Source organism: Somniosus microcephalus, chromosome 3 (genome assembly GCF_052327205.1).
Source record: "Somniosus microcephalus isolate GS21.2 chromosome 3, FLI_Smic_1.0, whole genome shotgun sequence".
In the NCBI taxonomy this organism is placed as follows: Eukaryota; Metazoa; Chordata; class Chondrichthyes; order Squaliformes; family Somniosidae; genus Somniosus; species Somniosus microcephalus.
The window spans coordinates 297,298,197-297,318,091 of record NC_140989.1 but is presented as its reverse complement, the minus strand read 5'-3'; the positions used below and the strand labels follow the sequence as shown (position 1 = coordinate 297,318,091).

The window sequence follows — 19,895 nt, the reverse complement described above, 5'->3', positions numbered from 1 at the left end:
CTCCATTCTCTGTATACTCGCAGTCACCGTGGTTGCTAACCCAGTCAGAGACTCCTGCACTTGTTCCTGAAGCTCCAGCACCGCTCTCTTCCTGGATGGCCCCGGAGGCTCAGCGTCTAAATGCAGCTCAGCAAAGCTAGGAGAGTCCTGTGGTCTCCGACGCGGACTCTCCACTGCTGTCCCTGTCTCCACCATCTGCTCTTACTCACTTGTGAGTTGTGAGACACCAGGTGACAACGCTACTCTATCTCGTGTTGGACCCACCGAGATGTACGTATCTGCGCTGGTGCTGGGTGTGCTCATTTCTGCTGACACTGCTCCCTCAGCGGCTGCAGGTTCCTCTGAGGAGTCCTTCTGCTCTTCCTCCTGGACAGTAGGGAGGGGGGCTCTTGATGGTCCTGTGGGAGAGTAAAGACATGAGTTAGACATGCGATATGTAGGTTGCACACACATTCCCTTGTGCAGGTAATTAGCACTCAACCTCTAGGAACATCAGATCCCATATGAGTCACTCCTGAATGCCAAATCAGATGTTTGGAAAATAATTCTGTCACCAGGTTGTTCGGCTGAGCCCATCTCTCTGCCCCCCCACTTCAAGCTCCTCAGCACCTCCAACAATGTCCAGAGCTGACTCCTCAGCGTGGGTGAGCTGCGCCTCGGATGGTGGTCCGCCTCCTGTTCTCTCCCTCTCCTTGTGGGATTTCTTTTCCTGCAATGAGGGACAGAAGTGCAGTTTTAGTGAGAGTGATGGAATGAGTGTAAAGAATGAATAGGATAGATGTTTAGAGGGAGACTCTGATGGAGTGAGGTGCCAATACCAAGTTCCCTCCTTGTTAGTTGTTGTCATGGCATAACATTGAAAGTGAGTGTGAGGGGTGCATAGAAAGATGGGGATGTGATTCTTACATAGGGAGAGAGGGATGGGTGACGGTGCAAGGGATGTTGGGGTGAGTTAGGATGTGCAGGAGTAGGGTTGGCAATGCAGATTGATGGGGATGTGAAGACAGGCACAGCAGAATGAAGGTAAGTGTGCTGTTATACTGACTTTTGCTGAACACAGAAGATCATTGAACCTCTTCCTATACTGGACCCAGGTGCGTGTAAAGATAGACCTCGCACTCACCTCCTCAGCTATTTGCAGCCAGGCTGCCTTGGTGTGCTGAGGAGGCCTCCTCCTTCCAACCGAAGGGAACAGTACCTCCTTGCGCCCTCTTACTCCCTCCACAAGAACATCATCAAAGCGGGGAGCAGCCTTTGTTTTAGGTGCTGTCATCTTGGCAAACACCAGCACTCCGGAGCATCACAATGTAAATGAAAGCCAAAGGGTACCTGGGCCCCTTTAAATACAACTGCTTCAAAGGTGAGCAGCAGACCTGCACCCACTGATTGGGCCGGGTAACATGCACAGCGGGCTAAATAAACCCAATCTACTCAAAGTAGTTATCTCAGAGCGGATGGAACCAGCAGCGGGTCCGGAACCCGACAAACACCAAACCCGACATGAACCCACCTCCGGCCAGAAAACCCAGCCCTTTGAAATTGGTAAATCCTTACATTATCCATAAACTTTTGTTTTAATGGAAACGTTTGGTGTAAAGAAACATTAGTGAAATTATTGCTCTTCACAGACACAAGAACCTAGTAAAGCTTCTTGAGATTACAGATGGATGGCACTGGACTCCAGAATGTAAAAACATCTGCTGTACTTAAGATTTTAGGCCTAATGACAGAGAGCAGATTATTATCTGGAGCATATTCATTATATTAATGGCTGGCTTTATTTCGATCTCATTTAGACATAGTTGGTATGGATTATTTATTTGCCAGCAAGATATATTTTTGTTCCTAAATTGTAGGTTTATCTATAAGTTACCACCATATTATTATTTTGATCAATTATAATTTATGAATACCCTAATTGCTACAACACATGGTTAAGTAAAGTGATATCAGACAAATAGGGTGGTCTTTATAAAAAAGAGATAAATGTAGTTTTATGTTTCTTCATCTACTATGCAAGCATTTGTGGAGCTAAATCTTGGGTTCTACTGAACCACTTGTGGCATTTTAAGGGTGAGAATGAGTCGGTCCAGGAATAGGTACCCGATTTATGATTAATCAAATTTATTCCATGTAGCTCTTAGAAAATAATCTTGCCTAAAATTGTCAACAGTGGACAAATCCTACATGTGAGATTTTCACTTGAGTACATATCTAAAAGCAGCGAGCTGCATCCATAACTGAGGAATGGCCAAGTGGCATTTATTCTATATTCCTATTTAGAAATTTTTTCCCCTCTCTTCTTTTCTCCTTCTCATTTTTTGTACTTTTTCTTTTCTCTTCACAACCTGCCTGGCTGTGGAATTTGGAAATCATGGCCTAGAAATTGGGTTGGGGCGCCAAAGTGGCGCAAAAGTCGCCTGAGCGCAGGATTTAGCGCAGCGATCGGAGTGATACCGATCGCCAGAAATTCAGTTTCAGCGCCCCTCGAGGGACACGGGGCGAGGCTCGAGGCGCTCCGCGTCCCTCTTAGGGTGCTGAAACTGATTATCGCAGCGCAACGTGCCGCAGCGCCACACGCTGCGGCACGGCACGCTGTGGTACTGCAGGCCTTCCTCCCACTGTTAAGGGGGAGGTGCCTGCAACAGCGCGATCCCCGCTCGCGAGTGCCGGCAAATGAGCCCGGCACCAAGGAGAAGTGCCGGGCTCTCGGGAAACAGCCGGCAATGCCGTGGGGGGAGGGAGGGTTAGGAGGCCGGGGACGGAGGTGCTGGCAGGCGGCCGCCGAAAAAGCGGTCGCCCCGCACCTCCACCTTAACTTGCGCCGCTGCCGGCACAGTAAGGCCCCGTGAACCGGGCGCGGGTAGCGAATGGCGCAACTGCCCTGTTCGCTACCAAATATCACGAACGGGGCACGAATGGGGCACTGCGCACACCGATGACATCATCGGTGGCGGCGCAGCGCAACAGGCTAACGCCACCATTAGTGCCCCTCCTGAATATCGCGGGAGACGCAGCCAGTGGCGCTACAGCCACTGCCTGCCTCTTTAGGCGCTAACAGGTGGCGCTACTCACCCAATTTCTCCCCCCATGTCTCTTGCTCTCACTGGAGAAGGAGGAAAACCAAGAGTATCTATGGGGACAGTGAAAGCTGTCTATTAAAACCACAGGCCTGAAATCTGTAACAGAACTTTCACTGTCATTGTAAATGCTGGGTAGCCTGCCCCACAATGATCACTTGCTTTCTCCCTCTCTCTAATAACAGACAGCAAGAGAAATGCTAGGATTCACTGACAGTTCATATATCTGGGTGATTGTAATCCTCGGGCAGTAGGGCAGTCAATCATGATCTACATAATACTGCCATTGAATGTTGGAAAGTTGATAAACCTACTTTAGTTGTAATAAAGAAAGACTTGCATTTATATAGCACCTTTCACAACCTCAGGACGTCCCAAAGCGCTTTACAGCCAATGAAGTACGTTTAAAGTGTAGTCACTGTTGTAATGTGGGGAATGTAATGCAGCTGTACAGTGAACCACTCAAGTTTTGTTTTTAGAAACCTAGGTGGAGGACTAAGGTCAATAGCTCGGGACACCACCAAAGAGCAGGAGTGAAGATTAAATAAATTAAGCAACTGCAGTTAAGCTTGGGTTTTAAAAGACTATAGAATGTAGGAAGAGCAGAGGTAAGCAGTTCCGTAGTTTTGAGAACCTGGGACAGAATGAAGTCAAGGAGCTGGTGCAATGAGTCTTGATTTCAACATGCTGAAGATGAGGAAAAGGAGGAGTGTTGTGATGATGAATTTAGGAAAGAAAAGAAAGTTCAGAGGAACAGTGACCATAGCAGTGTCAATAAAATAGAGGGATGGCTGCATTACTGCAGGTTTATGGTAGTCGGTCAAAACAAAAGTCCAGTATTTTATTGGCAATTCGTATAATGACCACAAGCAGTGCTAATCAAAGCATTCTCTAATGTTGGAGTCATAGAATCCCACAGCACAGAAGGAGCTCATTTGGGTCATCGAGTCTGCACCGGCTCTTTCGAAGAGCAATCCATTTAGTCCCGCTCCTTCCCCATATTTCTGCAATTTTTTTCTCCTTCAAGCATTTATCCAATTCTCTTTTGAAAGCTACTATTGAATCCGTTTCCGCCACCCTTTCAGGCAGTGCATTCCAAATCCTAACCACTGGTTGTGTAAAAAAACTTTTTCCACATGTCACCTCTGGTTCTTTTGCCAATCACCTTATAATCTCAAATTAATCTCAGCTCAGTTGTGAACAGACTGAGGAACGGGGACCAATGATCCCTGTAATTGTTTTGGCCCTGCTGCGCGGGCCGTTCAAAATACTGCACATGCACGGTTTTTACATTGAAAAGTCAGCAAGCCAGCTGCGCGGGTTCCCTGGAGCGCCGTGTAGCTTATAGGGAACATTGAACGGGACCATATATTTGTTTTATGTTTGATATTTATTCTTTGACCAATTGATTTATTAGAAACCCAGGAAGATAAAAGCATGCCTGATTTAATTAATTCATTAATTCTAAAATTAGGGTTCTTGTTTATTTATACTGGATTTCAAGCACTCGTCTGATCAGGATTGTGTGGCTACGTTACAGTTCAATCACTGTTGGTAACTGGAAAACTTATAAAATCTGTGCCAGTAAAATGACTGACTTAGGCTCCCCAGTGGGCTCAGTTGGTAAGTGCACCATTTATTATAGAACTGAGCCATACCGACTCTTCTCACTCACCTGTACTAATCTGTGCCTAGCTAACTAATCATAGCAAAGGTGGTATCAGGAGCAGCATCACTGACCTCTGCACTCATGAGCTAGAAAGGAGAAATCAGCAGAGTCTCTACTGGAAGGTGTATATGTGTGTACCTTGAGCAAGGACATGATCAGGCCTGATGCCCCTACAGTTAAATAGCTGCCTTATGCTCCTTGTCTTGAATTACCAGTAGGGTCAAGTTACTGTATGGCTACTGACATGTGTTTCACTAACTCAACACAGGGCAATACATTCAGGAGAGGAAGGGAGAAAATTAAAGAGACCTATGCTTACTTTCACTTTACAGGTTGGCTTTGACATGACCAAGGAGGCAGCAAGAAAATGTTTTCAGAAAGCTGGTCTCAAGCCTACTGACGTGGATGTCATTGAGCTTCATGACTGCTTCTCAGCTAATGAGCTCATTACTTACGAAGCTCTTGGGCTTTGTTCTGAAGGTAAGTATTGGTTTAGCTTAATTATCAAATGCCTTATTTGTATTGTAACTTGACTTCTGATGGTTCCATTAATGAGTTATTCCTCCCACATGCCAATGTGTCTGTAAAATAAAAATAAGGGGGGCTAAATTCAGTTGATTTGCACCTCCTAAGAGGGCGCTAATGGGGTGCAAATCAACTAGCGTCTGGGCGCGGCGCCGCTAACGCCTCCTGTGAAATTCAGCGGGAGGTTAGCGGCGGCGCAAACCGTTAGCGATGACGTTATCGCCGTGCGCAGAGCCCCGCTCGTGCCCCGGCTGTAATATTGGGTGGCGCCCCCCGACTTACCGCCAGACGCAATGTCCGCCAGGGTCACGGGGGCCTACCTGCGGCCGGGGCAGCACTAGTTAAAGGGGAGGTGGCGGGCGGCCATTTTTGTTGCTGGCCACCTGCCAGCACCTGCCCCCGTTGCTGTCCCCGGCCCCCGTGAAGCCCCCCCACGGGGTGCCGGCTGCTCTCCGTGAGCCCGGCACTTCTCTTGAGTGCTGGGCTCGTTTGCCGGCACTCCCGATCCCTGGTGGCCCAGCTGGGCGCCGGGACACACTGCGCCAGGCCCCTCCCCTTTAATAAGGGGAGGAAGGCCTGCAGTACCGCAGTGCGACGTGCCGCAGCTCGTGATGCTGGGGCACGTATCGCCGGGATATTGGCTTGCAGCGCCTGAAGAGGGACGCGGGGCACTTCCCGTAGCACCCCTCCTCCCTCTCGGGGCGCTACCTGGGAAGATCGGCCGCGGGGGCGATAATCTTTTCGGGATGCTACCTAATTTTTACCCCAAGGAGTTGTAAGCTGAATAAATGATTTGTCCACCCCAGTCCAACTCCAGCATCTCCACACCATGAATAAATGATGCGATTGGAGGGTTATTAAGAAATATAATGCTTCCTGTTATTGATCTGTTCTTTAGGCTTGTGAGTTACGGGTACTAAGGTTACTTGGCCTATTTATTCTTTTCCGTTTATTCTTTCTACCTTTCTCTTGGATTCTTTCCCCCTGTTTTGGTTGCTATCCCTGTTACAGCAGCAGAGGTGTGAACCTTTATAGCTTTTGGAGTCTGTGTTGCTCACGTTGAAGGGACCAGTTGCCTAATAGTTAGCTACAAGTCTCATTGTTGTACATTTTCTTCAGATACGCACTTAGAACTGGCTAAATAAGGGTTTCAATTCAGAAATGTAAGAAAGTATGTAATGAAAAAAGCCATCAAAACCTGCTCCTTGCACACAGTGTGCACAACATGCCCTGGCATGGACTCTGCCCAATTTATGAAATCTCTTTAGGGAAAGTTCTTTAACTTTCCCCCCTGACTTCCAAAGTCATTGATCTAAAATCTGAATTACCCCCCCTTACTCTCTCCTAACAACAAGCTTTAACCCAAACCTTACAGGAGCACCCCCTGCTCCATTGCATGAAGGTGACATTTCTATATGCTATACCTGCTTCTATTTGGCCTTTTTAAGTAGAATTGCTCATTTGCACAGAATTATGCTGTACATATGCATCCACTTGGAATGTGGTTGGAACTGGTTTAAAGCCTGTGGAGCCATCAAATATAATTGACTTTCATCCCATCAATCTAAGTAGTTTCAAACTCTATTTCCAGAAGTGAGATAAGTGCGCTAACCAGCTGCACAACTGATCTTCCTGTTGATAATCTTTTTACGGGAAAGGTAATTGCCCTATGTGTCTATAGAATTTTCCATTCGTAGCTTTCCTGATTCCTTACTGGGTAATTTCCATCACATGGTCTGGAATGGAACCATACAGACCAGAAATGTCCTAGCTTGGTACTGAGTTAGCCAATCTCAGTCTGAATAGTGGTGTGCGTGTAATAATTAGCTCCACTTTCCCCACAAAAGAACAGAAAAATCAGCCAGAGGTTGTATTTCTGATTTGCTGCTCAGTGATTCATAATGGAGATGTTGAGGACAGGATTTGTCTTGGCTATGATGGTCTCCACAATTAAATAGCGTGACAGCATTCACCATCTGGACTCTTAACGATTGGTCACTCGGATGATGTATCGGAGTTCACTTGTGCAATTGCATGTCAGCATGAATCACTACCTGGAGGAGGGAAGGACGAGGGGAAAAAAATTAGATGGCAGTTGGAGAAATACTTTCAGATCTACCAAACTTGAGACTGAAAATTAAAAGTATATACAACTTTGTTAGTCACTAAAATGTAGAAAAAATGTCTGAATTCATATAATTGTTCGTCAACTACACTGGTCTCCTAAAAAATATCTAATGTTTGTATACTGAGTTTCTAATGCCTGTTGCTGATTGGTATTTGCTTTTCTAGGTAAAGCTGGAGAGTTGATTGACAAAGGAGATAATACGTATGGTGGAAAATGGGTCATAAATCCAAGTGGTGGACTGATATCAAAAGGACATCCGTTAGGTGCTACAGGTACTACTGTATACAAATATTCTAAATATTGGTCTGTGTTGCAATATTGCTTGCTAATTGAGAGTGAGTAACCTGCAATAATCTGCAAGGAAGGAAGGAAATCCGAGATGGTTACCTGAAGCTACCATTGTAGATGTCCTAATGTGAGCTACAGAACAGAATTGGTGTGAACCTAGAAGCAGGTCACAGCAGAGTAGGTAGATCCCGCCGCCTACATTGTTATTCAGCACAACTCAATAAAGCAATGCATAGATAAAACCTTGAACACAAATCAGGATATGATGCTCCCTTTATATTGCAGAATCACTTGTACACTAAATGGTTCTGCAATGTGCCGGGATCCTTGGTGCTGTGGAATCCATCCTATTTTCATGGGAAGGATTCTATCGTACTGATAGCAACAGAGGGGCAACTATGTGTGCAAGTTATTTAAAAGTCATAATTGTGACTTTAATTGACTGGTTATAGACTTTCTCTGATGGTTGAAGAATGTCTATATAGCCCTGTACTTCAGAAGCAGCATTGCTGGTCTATTCTGGTGAGAAGAGCATCAGCCCATCCACAACCAGAAAAACTAGCTTATGCTGACTGCTTAAATTCACGCTGGTGTCATTGCTGGCTGCAGAAGAGCCTTGGGAAAACCATCTCTGAGGGTGCTCGGTTCCTTTACAGCTGTAGCTACAGTTTTTGAATAAGTACACATGGTGTTCTTTTATTGAAGATTGACAAAAAAAATGTTCTTAAGAAATATTGGGCTAGAAATTTGTTATAGCCAAGGAATGGGCAGTGTTTGACTAAAAATGGTGAATTAGCGCCAGGTGAAAATCATCCAGACTGCACGCAAAATTCGTCCTCACTCCTCATTAAAATGATTGGAGCCATAAATCTAGTCTAAAAAGCCAAGCCCATTGGCGTTACACTGAAAAGATGGACCAATATCGGGTGTAATCTAAATGCAAGTAATGATTGCCACAGACTTTTTTCACTGCTTAAACGGGAGGTCCATTGATGCACCTCATTTTCAGCATTGTTGGGTGTACAGCTGCCTCAACAACCATAAGAAGAAGGACAAAGAGAAGGAGCACTTATTTACAAATGCTGATGGCAGATCGCCGCCCCAGGGAGAGAGCCCGGGGGTTTTCCGAGGAAGCTTTGGGGGCATTGGTTTTAGCGGTGGAGAGAAGGCAGGCAGTACTGTATCAACTGGCAGGAGGCCCTCACCACAAGTCTGCCGGACTATGTGGAGGGAGGTGGCACACCACGTCACGGACAGCACTATGGACCCCAGGTATCACACCCAGTGCAGGAGGAAGTTTAATGAGCTCACACGGATGGTCAGGGTGAGTGAAGGCTTCAACAAATGCTACATACCATCAGCTGTACCACAAGCTTCACACACTGCTCAATGTACCATATCCCCAGCATTCACCCACCAACAATCCCTACCTAGCAACACTCACACCCACATCTCACACCTTGCACACAATGACAGCTCTTCAACTATGGCAGGCACAAGGGTCATTAGTTATTAGAATGCATGTGGTATGTGTGATATGTTGATGCATAAATTTATTAATAGAGTTTGGACTATTTTGTGGTCTCTCTCATTTCACCTTTGCACCCAGGAGGATGCTGTGATAGGGCATGACACAGGGATGGGGATGTGGTGAGCAACGGGGATCTGGGGTTTCATTAATTCAAATCTGAGTCTGATGTGCCGGTCACCTTTCCGGAAGCCCGATTGTCCGCTGCCTCCTCCCTCCCTCCCTGTTCCTTGTCTTTTTCCTCCTCGTCTTCTTCCTCCTCCCTCTGCGCACAAGTTCCTGTCTTCCTCGTTGCCTCCGCTCGCTCTGTCGTAGATCCTGGAGGGCGAGGTGGACTGCCAGTATAGCCCTCGTGACTTTTAACAAGTGTTGTAGGTTGATAAATTTAGCACTTTTCTACTTGCTACAACACTCCTGATACCAAATGACTAAATAAAACTGTTGCAGTATCAGGAACTAACACACAGGCACTGAAACTTCACTAACCTGTCAGGTGCGAGTGATTGGGGCTGATCCCTTTAAATAACGTCCCTGGAGCCGGCTTCCTGGTGCTGCACGTCAGCTCCCCCTGTCGTTGTTAACTCCAGGCGGTGAGGTAAGTGGCAAGAAACAATTTGGCAGATTGGGCGTTCAGTGAGTGTCCCGGCGATCGCTGTTACCAGCAGCGATACGGGTGGGGGGGTCCCGATTTAGCGTGCGGTGCTGGATTCAACAGGAGCTGTCGTTACAACTCTCAACGCCGCAATAGCGCCATCAGGCGGCGCTAAAGGGACGAATTTTTCCCCCTTTATTAATATGCTGCACACTCACTTTTAATATGAGAAGTTAATAGTAATCTTCCCTGAAATAGGTTATTGTTTGTCACATCTCAATTGCTGATGCAATGCTATATGGATATGTGTAAAGTATTGCACAAAAATAAATAAATCATCGGTGCTTTGCTTTGGAACATAGGACATAACAACATAGGAACAGGAGTAGGCCATTCAGCCCCTCAAGCCTGCTCTGCCGTTCAATTAGATCATGGCTGATCTGTGCTTCAACTCCATTACCTCCATATCTCTTGATATCCTTATGTAACAAAAATCTAGTAATCTAATAATCTCAGTCTTGAAAGCTCCAATTGTCCCAGCATCCGTAGCTTTTTGGGGGAGAGAATTCCAAAATTCTGCTCGCCTTTGTGTGGAAAAAGTGCTTCCTGATTTCTCTCATAAATAACCTGGCTCTAATTTTTAAGGTCATTCTCAAGTTTGCTGATGACACAAAGCTAGGTGGGAATGTAAGTTGTGAGGAGGATGCAAAGGTGCTGCAAGGGGATATACATAGGTTAAGCGAGTGGGCAAGAACATGGTAAATGGAATATAATGTGGAGAAATGTGAAGTTATCCACTTTGGCAGGAAAAATAGAAAATCAGAATATTCTTTTAAATGGTGAGAGATTGGGAAATGTTGGTGTTCAGAGGGACTTGGGTGTCCTTGTACACGAATCACTGAAAGTTAATATTCAGGTACAGCAAGCAATTAGGAAAGCAAATGGTATGTTGGACTTTATTACAAAAGGATTTGAGTATAAGAGCAAAGATGTCTTACTGCAATTATATAGGGCCCTGGTGAGACCATACCTGGAGCATTGTGTATAGTTTTGGTCTCCTTACATAAGGAAGGATATACTTGCCATAGAGGGAGTGAAACGAAGGTTCACCAGACTGATTCCTGGGATGGGGGGATTGCCCTATGAGGAGAGATTGAGTAGACTAGGCCTATATTCTCTCGAGTTTAGAAGAATGAGAGGTGATCTCATTGAAACATACAAAATTCTTACAAGGCTTGACAGGGCAGATGCGGGGAGGATGTTCCCCTGGCTGGGGAGTCTAGAACCAGGGGTCACAGTCTCCGAATAAGGGGTTGGCCATTTAGGACTGAGATGAGGAGAAATTTCTTCTCTCGGAGGGTGGTGAATCTTTGGAATTCTCTACCCTAGATGTTGAATCCGTGATTCTTAAAGTATGATGTTTTCCAATAACTACACGGAGGCTGTAACTTAACAATCAACAGGTGTTTACTGGAGGAGGGTAGTCTAAAGACTGACAGTACAGAGGCATGCTCAAGGCTTATATACAGGTGTGGTCACTGCCGGTACTACAGTATACAGGAGCTGTAAAAGTAGTTCTCTCTTAAAGGTACATACACTACAATTCCTCCCCTTTTAGATTAGCAGTACCCATAATGTTCAAATAACAATTAACACTTTAACATGCACATTAAACTGAAATATTCCATTTATAGATTCAGTCTTTGGGGCGGCTTCCTGATCCTTTCTGGATAGCGCCTTTCCTGAGGTTCTTGTTCTTGGTGCGGAGGCGATTCTGGCCCATTTTCGTCGGTTATTTCATCAGTTTCCACTGCTACTGTTTCTGAGGTAGATGTTACCGGTATGTCGGGTTCATCCCCAGGGACGCGAGACATGGGGTTGACTTGTTCCTGTGACGCTAAGATCTGGTCGACGTGGCGTCTCACAATGTTCTCCCCGACATCCACTGTGTACATTAATGGCCCCTGCCGTGTGCATATCGTTCCGGGTTGCCATTCCTCTGTTCGGTAGTCACGGGCCAAGACTGGTTGTCCTACATTGAAGCTCCTTGTCGGCTTCTCATTGATGTGCTGGAATTGTTTATCCTCAACATTTCTTCGCACATTTGGCCTGAGCAAATCCAAACGAGATCTCAACCTTCGGTTAAAGAACATCATGGCCGGGGTCTGGTTGGTAACTGCATGTGTCGCATTTCTGTAGGCTAACAGGAAATTGTCCACCTTATGCTGTAGTGGAATTTCATCATCGCACATGGCCTTTATCGCCTTTTTAAAGGTTTGTACGAACCTCTCAGCCAATCCATTTGTGGCTGGATGATACGGGGCGGATGTGTAATGCCTTACCCCATTCCTTCTCATAAATTTCCGAAACTCTTCGGACACAAACTGTGGTCCATTATCAGAGCATATCTGCTCTGGCAAGCCGTTCCTGGCAAATATGGTCCGTAGGACTGCAATTGTTTTCTCTGTAGTGGTTGAGGACATTTTTATCACCTCAGGCCATTTCGAGTGAGCATCCACTGCTATTAAGAACATTGAGTCCATGAATGGACCAGCAAAATCAATATGCACCCGTTGCCATGGAGAGGAGGGCCACTCCCATGGGTGTAGAGGGGCATGTGGTGGTGCATTTTGGACCTTCTAGCATCCTGAGCAGCTCTTGGTTAGGTCCTCGATTTGTTGATCGATCCCCGGCCACCACACATAAGCCCTAGCAAGGCTTTTCATTTTCACCCCTCCCAGATGACCTTCGTGAAGCTCATTGAGCACACTCTCCCTTTACTTGGGTGGAATTACTACTCGGGATCCACACATCACTGTCCCCTGGTGTAAAGTCCGCGCCTCAATAATACACGGACTTCGGGAGAACAGTTTAACAGGTACTTTACTGAACAAGAGGCAGCTTGAAACTGAAACTACAGAAGCCTGCTAGGGCCTTTTATACAGGGGTGGTCACTGCCGGTACTGCAGTCTAAGACCAGTTATTCCCTTAAAGGTACATACACAACAATTCCTCCCCTTTTAGATAAACAGTACATAACATTCATTTAACAACTAAATAATAACTAATTACAATTACAATTTCCTCAGTAATATATACATCAACTGAAATAGTGATTTATAAGTTCAGTCTTTGAGGAGGCTTCCTGATCCGGACTGGATAGCGCCTTTCTCGAGTATCCTGTTCTGGTGGTGGAGTTGATTCTGGCTCATTGTCATTGGTTGGTTCGTCAGCTTCCAATACCCCTGCTTCTGAGGTAGACGCAATCTGTACTTTGGGCTCATTACCAGATGCACATGCTTGTGGTACAGGTTTGGCTTGTTCCTGTGACTCTAGAATCTGGTCAGCATGGCGTCTCACGATGCTCTCTCCAACATCCACTGTGTACATTAGTGGTCCCTGCTGTGTGCATATCGTGCCTGGCTGCCATTTTTCTGTTCGGTAGTCGCGGGCCAAGACTGGTTGCCCTATCTTGAAGCTCCTGGTTGGCTTCTCATTTATGTGCTGGAACTGCTTATCCTCAACATCTCGTCTTATATTTGGTTTGAGCAAATCCAAGCGACATCTTAGCCTCCGGTTGAAAAACAGTACGGCTGGAGTTTGGTTGGTTACTGCATGTATCGCATTCCGGTAAGCAAACAGGAAGTTATCCACCTTGTGTTGCAGTGGTATGTCGTCATTATACATTGCCTTTATGGTCTTTTTAAAGGTCTGAACAAACCTCTCAGCCAATCCATTTGTGGCTGGATGATATGGGGCAGATGTGTAATGTTTCACCCCATTATTCTTCAGGAACCTCCGGAAATCCTCAGACACAAACTGTGGGCCATTGTCGGAACAGATCTGTTCTGGTAACCCATTCCTGGCGAAGATGGTCCTTAGGACTGCAATAGTTTTCTCTGTGGTGGTGGAGGACATTTTAATGACCTCTGGCCATTTCGAATGGGCGTCCACAGCGATTAGAAACATTGAGTCCATAAATGGACCAGCGAAATCAATGTGTACCCGTTGCCATGGAGATGAGGGCCACTCCCATGGATGTAGCGGGGCCTGTGGTGGAGCGTTTTGGACCTTCTGGCATCCTGTGCATCTCTTGGTCATATCCTCGATTTCTTTATCGATTCCCGGCCACCACACAAACGCCCTGGCTAGGCTCTTCATTTTTACCCCTCCCAGATGACCCTCGTGAAGCACATTGAGTACTCTATCTCTCAACTTGGGTGGAATTACCACTCGGGATCCACACATCAAGGTTCCCCGGCACACTGACAGCTGTTCCTGCCTTGGCAAGAATGCTGGCAACAGTGAGTCGCCATATGCTGGCCATCCCTTCACCGTCAAATCATAGACCCGAGGGAGTGTCGGGTCATTTCGGGTTTCCTTCTCAATACTTGCGTTTGTAACAGGCAAACATTCGACTATGGTCGCATGGAATATCTCCACAGGGTCCACTGCAGATGCTTCTTCCGCCGTAGGCAACGGTAGGCGCGACAGCCCATCAGCGTTTCCATGTTGTTTCATACCTTTGTACTCTATGTCATACTGATGTGCCCCTAGAAAAAGTGACCATCTCTGCAGCCGTTGCGCCGTCATCACCGGAACGCCCTTCTTTGGGTTAAAAATTGAGACCAGGGGTTGATGATCAGTCAGTAGGGTGAATTTCTGCCCGTGCAGATAGTGATTGAACTTCTTCACCCCCCCACACCAGGCTGAGGGCCTCCCTGTCAATCTGGGCGTAATTACGCTCGGCTGAGGTTAGCGAGCGCGATGCAAAGGCTATTGGCCTCTCTGAACCGTCACGGAATTTGTGTGACAGCTCCGCTCCAATGCCGTAAGGTGACGCATCACATGCCAACCGAATCGGTAGTGTTGGGTTGTAGTGGGCCAATCCTTCTTTTGAAGTGATTTGGCATTTACATTCCTGAAAGGCACGCTTACACTCATCACTCCATTTCCATGTTACGCCAGTTTGAAGGAGGGCGTTCAGTGGGTGCAGAATTGTAGGTAAATTCGGCAAGAACTTATGGTAGTAGTTCACCAACCCGAGGAACGACCTCAGTTGCGACACATTTTCTGGTGCTGGAGACTTGACTACAGCCTCAATCTTGTCTGGCGACTTATGCAACCCTTCCTCATCAATCATGTGGCCACAATACGAGATTTGTCTCCTGAAGAACTCGCATTTGGGACGGTTGGCTCATAGCCCATATTCCTGCAATCTCGTGAGCACCTGTTCCAGGTGCTCACGAGATTGGCAAGGTGTTCATTGTCATTTTCGCCCGTAACCAGGATGTCGTCCAAATAACACTGGGTCCCCGGGATCCCTTGCAGGACTTGTTCCATTGTCCTCTGCCACGTAGCCGGGGCCGATGCTACCCCAAATACCAGTCGGTTGTACTGGTAAAGGCCTTTGTGAGTGTTTATCGTGAGGTATTTCCTAGATGATGCTTCCACCTCCATTTGTAGATACGCTTGAGCCAGGTCAATCTTTGTAAAACGTTTCCCTCCAGATAGTGAGGCGAAAATATCTTCTATCCGCGGAAGCGGATACTGTACTGTGTGCAGGACTGGGTTCACAGTCACCTTGAAGTCCCCACAGATGCGAACCTTCCTTGGCTCCCCAGGTGTGCTGCTCAATGCTTTCTTCATTACAGGAACGATGGGTGTGGCCCACTCGCTCCAGTCCACCTTAGACAGCACCCCCAAACGCTCCAGACTCTCCAGTTCAGCTTCCACAGCTGGGCGTATCGCGTATGGCACCGGTCTGGCCTTGAAAAATTTTGGGGTTGCGTTATCCTCAATCTTTATGGTTGCCTTTACTCCTTTTAGAGTCCCAAGTCCTTGTTGGAACACCTCTTCCGCGTCAGATAGAATTTGTGACAGACGTCCAGGTGCGACGTCATCAGCTTTTTTGTCAGTCACAGTTAGTGCCAGAATGGAATGCCAATCCAATTGTAGTCTTCGGATCCATTCACGTCCCAATAATGGTGGTCCTCCATCTCGTAGTATATACAAGTATAGTTTCTGTGTTTCCTTTCCGTTATATTCAACTGGCACCCTTATTTTTCCTCTGGGGTAGACCTTTTGCCCCGTGTATGTCTTCAATACAATGGACGTGTCCTTTAAGGGTATGTGTGAGAATAGCCGCTCATAGTCTCGTTGATTCATGACAGTTAGGGCTGATCCTGTGTCCAATTCCATCTTCACTGGGGACCCTGCTATCATGAGGGTGACCCAAATGGTTCGGTGATCTTCTTTTGCGATCACGTTGTGTAATTTTAAACAACTTAGTCGCCTGCTCCCGGAGTCCTTATCACTCTCCTGATCTTCGGAACTACTATCTGTCAGTTTCTTTACTTTCCTGTACTGTTCCTTAGTAGTTCTTGTCGTGTTGGTCTTCTTTCCCGACCTGCAGACTCTTGCTATATGTCCCATTTTTCCGCATTGCCTGCATATTTTTCTTTAAACCAGCAGTCCTTCTGCTCATGGGTTGTTCTGCCGCAGCGATAGCACTTTTCGGCTCCATACGCCATTTCGTTAGCGCTGTATTCTTGTGGTTTCTGTTGTATTTCCGCAGCTCCCCGTGCTGCTGCTTCGTAGGATACTGCCACGCTGAAAGCCTGTTCTAGCGTCAGGTCCTTTTTTTGAAAGTAGTCGTTTCTGGGTTCCTTCACTCTGGAGCCCGCAGACAAACTTATCCCGTAAGGTGTCTGCCAGTCCTGCTCCGAACTGGCAGTGCTTCGATAACTTGCGTAGTTCCGTAAGATAGTCAGCATTGCTCTCTGTGCTGGTTTCTTTTATGGAACTTGAATCTTTCTGCTATCAGCAGTGGTGTAGGGCTTAGGTGTTCCTGTAAGATATGAACAATCTCCTCAAAAGTTTTCTCCATTGGTTTAGCTGGGGTAATTAAATTCCGCAATAGGCCGTACGTATTCGCACCCATCAGATTTAATAATACCGACGCCCTCTTTCCATCAGCCACCTCATTTGCCTTGCAGTACACTTCGATTCTTTCTACATACGTGGTCCAGTCTTCTACCTCGTTGTCGAAAGCAGTGATACTGCCACTTTTCGGCATCTTGGGCGATTTAAAATGGCGCCTCCCGCGCTTTTGCTTCTTCCCCAATGGAATAAAATGGCGCCTCCCGCGCTTTTGCTTCTTCCCCAACGGGATAAAATGGCGCCTCCTGCACTTTTGCTTCTTCCCCTTACTGCCACGCTGCTCCTAGCGTTCTACAGGGTAATGGCGGCGACCCGCAGCTTCGGTGCGTCTCGCTTTCCTTCCCCCCCCCCCCCCCCCCCGTTTGGTTTCTCTCCGCTGTCCTGTTCTCGAGCACCGACCGCGCCCTGTGCGCTCCACCCTCTCTCGTTTTCTTTTCCCGGCGACGCTGCACGGCCCGATTTGTAGAGCCGCTCGATCAAGCTTGAGCCCGCCGCAGTCCGGAAAGGTCAGCGCGCTACCTGCTACCAGCACGATTCGCTGGAACCACAGTCTCTCCCGCAATTCTCCAAACACCGATGGATTCTTTGGGCGGTTGTCCTCGGTCGACGCCCATTGCTCAGACTACGACCTTCCAGGACCTTCCTTTCAGGCGAGATCCCCGTGAGATGATGCCACACTGCAGGTGAGTTCGAACTTACTCGTCGCCACTGTAAAGTCCGCGCCTCAATAATACACGGACTTCGGGAGAACAGTTTAACAGGTACTTTACTGAACAAGAGGCAGCTTGAAACTGAAACTACAGAAGCCTGCTAGGGCCTTTTATACAGGGGTGGTCACTGCCGGTACTGCAGCCTAAGACCAGTTATTCCCTTAAAGGTACATACACAACACCTGGCATACTGACAGCTGTTCTCTGCTGGATGAGAATGCTGGCAACAGTGAGTCGCCATGTGTTGGCCATCCCCTCACCGTCAAATCATATACCCGAGACAGTGTCGGATCATTGCGGGTCTCCTCTATATCCGCGTTCGTTACTGGCAATCGTTCAATTATTGACGAATAAAATATCTCGATAGGGTCCACTGCTGGTGCTTCCTCCACAGTAGGCAGTGGCAGGCGTGATAGCCCACCAGCGTTTCCATGCTGTTTCGTGCCTTTACATTCTATTTCATATTGGTTCGCCCCTAGAAAAAGGGACCATCTTTGTAACCGTTGTGCAGTCATCACCGGAACGCCCTTCTTTGGATTGAAGATGGAGACAAGTGGTTGGTGGTCAGTCAGCAAGGTGAACTTCTGCCCATGCAGAAAGTGGTTGAATTTTTTTACTCCCCATACTAGGCTGAGGGCCTCCCTGTCAATCTGGGCGTAGTTGCGCTCGGCTGAGGTTAGTGACCGAGACGCAAAGGCTATTGGCCTCTCCAACCCGTCTGGGAATTTGTGCGACAGCACCGCTCCAATACCATAGGGTGATGCATCACATGCCAACCAAATTGGTAGTGCTGGGTTGAAATGGGCCAACACCTCTTTTGATGTGATCAATTCTTTGCACTTCTGGAAAGCTCGTTTACATTCGTCATTCCACTTCCATGGTACCCCCGTTTGCAGTAGGGTGTTCAGTCGGTGTAATAATGTAGACAAATTTGGTAAGAACTTATGGTAGTAGTTCACCAGCCCGAGGAACGACCTCAGTTGTGACACATTTTCCGGTGCTGGAGCCTTGACTACTGCCTCAATCTTTTCAGGGGACTTATGTAACCCCTCTTCATCAATAACGTGGCCACAATACGAGATCTGCTTCTGGAAAAACTCGCACTTGTGGCGATTAGCTCGTAGCCCATATTCCTTTAATCTAGTGAGCACCTTCTCCAGGTTGGCGAGGTGATCACTGTCATTTTCGCCCGTGACCAGGATGTCGTCCAGATAACACTGGGTCCCTGGAATCCCTTGCAGGACTTGATCCATTGCCCTTTGCCAAATAGCCGGAGCCGATGCTACCCCGAACACCAGCCGGTTGTATTGGTAGAGACCTTTATGAGTGTTGATCATGAGGTATTGTTTCGAGGCTTCTTCTACCTCCATTTGCAAGTACACCTGGGCCAGATCAATTTTGGTGAAGCGTTTACCTCCAAGATAGCGAGGCGAAAATATCCTCAATCCGTGGAAGCGGATATTGTACTGTGTGAAGGACTGGGTTCACTGTCACCTTAAAATCCCCACAGATGCGGACCTTTGGTTCCCCAGGCGTATTACTCAACGACCTCTTCATTACAGGAACGATGGGTGTAGCCCACTCGCTCCAGTCTACTTTGGACAGTACTCCTGAACGTTCCAACCCAGCTCTGCTTCGACGGCTGGTCGGATCGCATAAGTCTGGCCTTAAAAAACTTTGGGCTTGCATTTTCCTCTATTTTAATCATTGCTGTTATGCCTTTTAGTGTTCCGAGTCCCTCCTGGAACACTTCTTGTGCATCAGTTAGCATTTTTGACAGTCATCCAGGTGTGACGTCGTCATCCTTTTTACATAAGAACATAAGAAATAGGAGCAGGAGTAGGCCAATCGGCCCCTCGAGCCTGCTCCGCCATTCAATAAGATCATGGCTGATCTGATCCTAACCGCCAATCTACTATCACAGAAACCTTCAGTGCCTGTATGGAATGCCAATCTAATTGTATCTTCCGGATCCATTCACGTCCTAGTAGTGGTGGTCCTCCATCTGGCAATACATATAGGTCCATTTTAGGTATTTCCTGGCCTTTGTATATCACTTTCACCCTTATTTTTCCTTTGGGGTAGACTTTTTGCCCCGTGTACGTCTTCAAGACAATCTCTGTAGCTTTCAAGGGTATATGTGAAAATAGCCGCTTGTGGTCCCTTTGGTTTATGACTGTTAGGACTGATCCTGTGTCCAATTCCATTTTCACTTGGACTCTGTCTATCTTGAGTGTGACCCAGATAGTCTGGTGATCCTCCATTTTGATTACCTTATGTAGTTTCAGACAACCCAGCTCCTTGCTTCCGGAGTCTGTATCACTTTTCTGTTCGTCTGAACTACTGTCCATCACCTTATGTACCTTTTTGTACTTCTCCTGTGGAGATTTCTTGCTGTTGGTTTTCTTCCCTGACCTGCAGACTCTTGCTATG

The 19,895-nt window shown here is 47.0% G+C and overlaps 1 protein-coding gene across 1 annotated transcript in view; it reads left to right on the top strand.

Moving 5' to 3' along the window:
* scp2a (sterol carrier protein 2a) overlaps positions 1-19,895 on the top strand; it is a 206,450-nt gene that overhangs the window by 101,908 nt on the left and 84,647 nt on the right. Inside the window, exons 10-11 of the mRNA XM_085982811.1 lie at positions 5,082-5,229; positions 7,567-7,674. Coding sequence (XP_085838937.1) covers positions 5,082-5,229; positions 7,567-7,674 — 256 coding nt within the window. The remainder of the gene's footprint in view (positions 1-5,081; positions 5,230-7,566; positions 7,675-19,895) is intronic.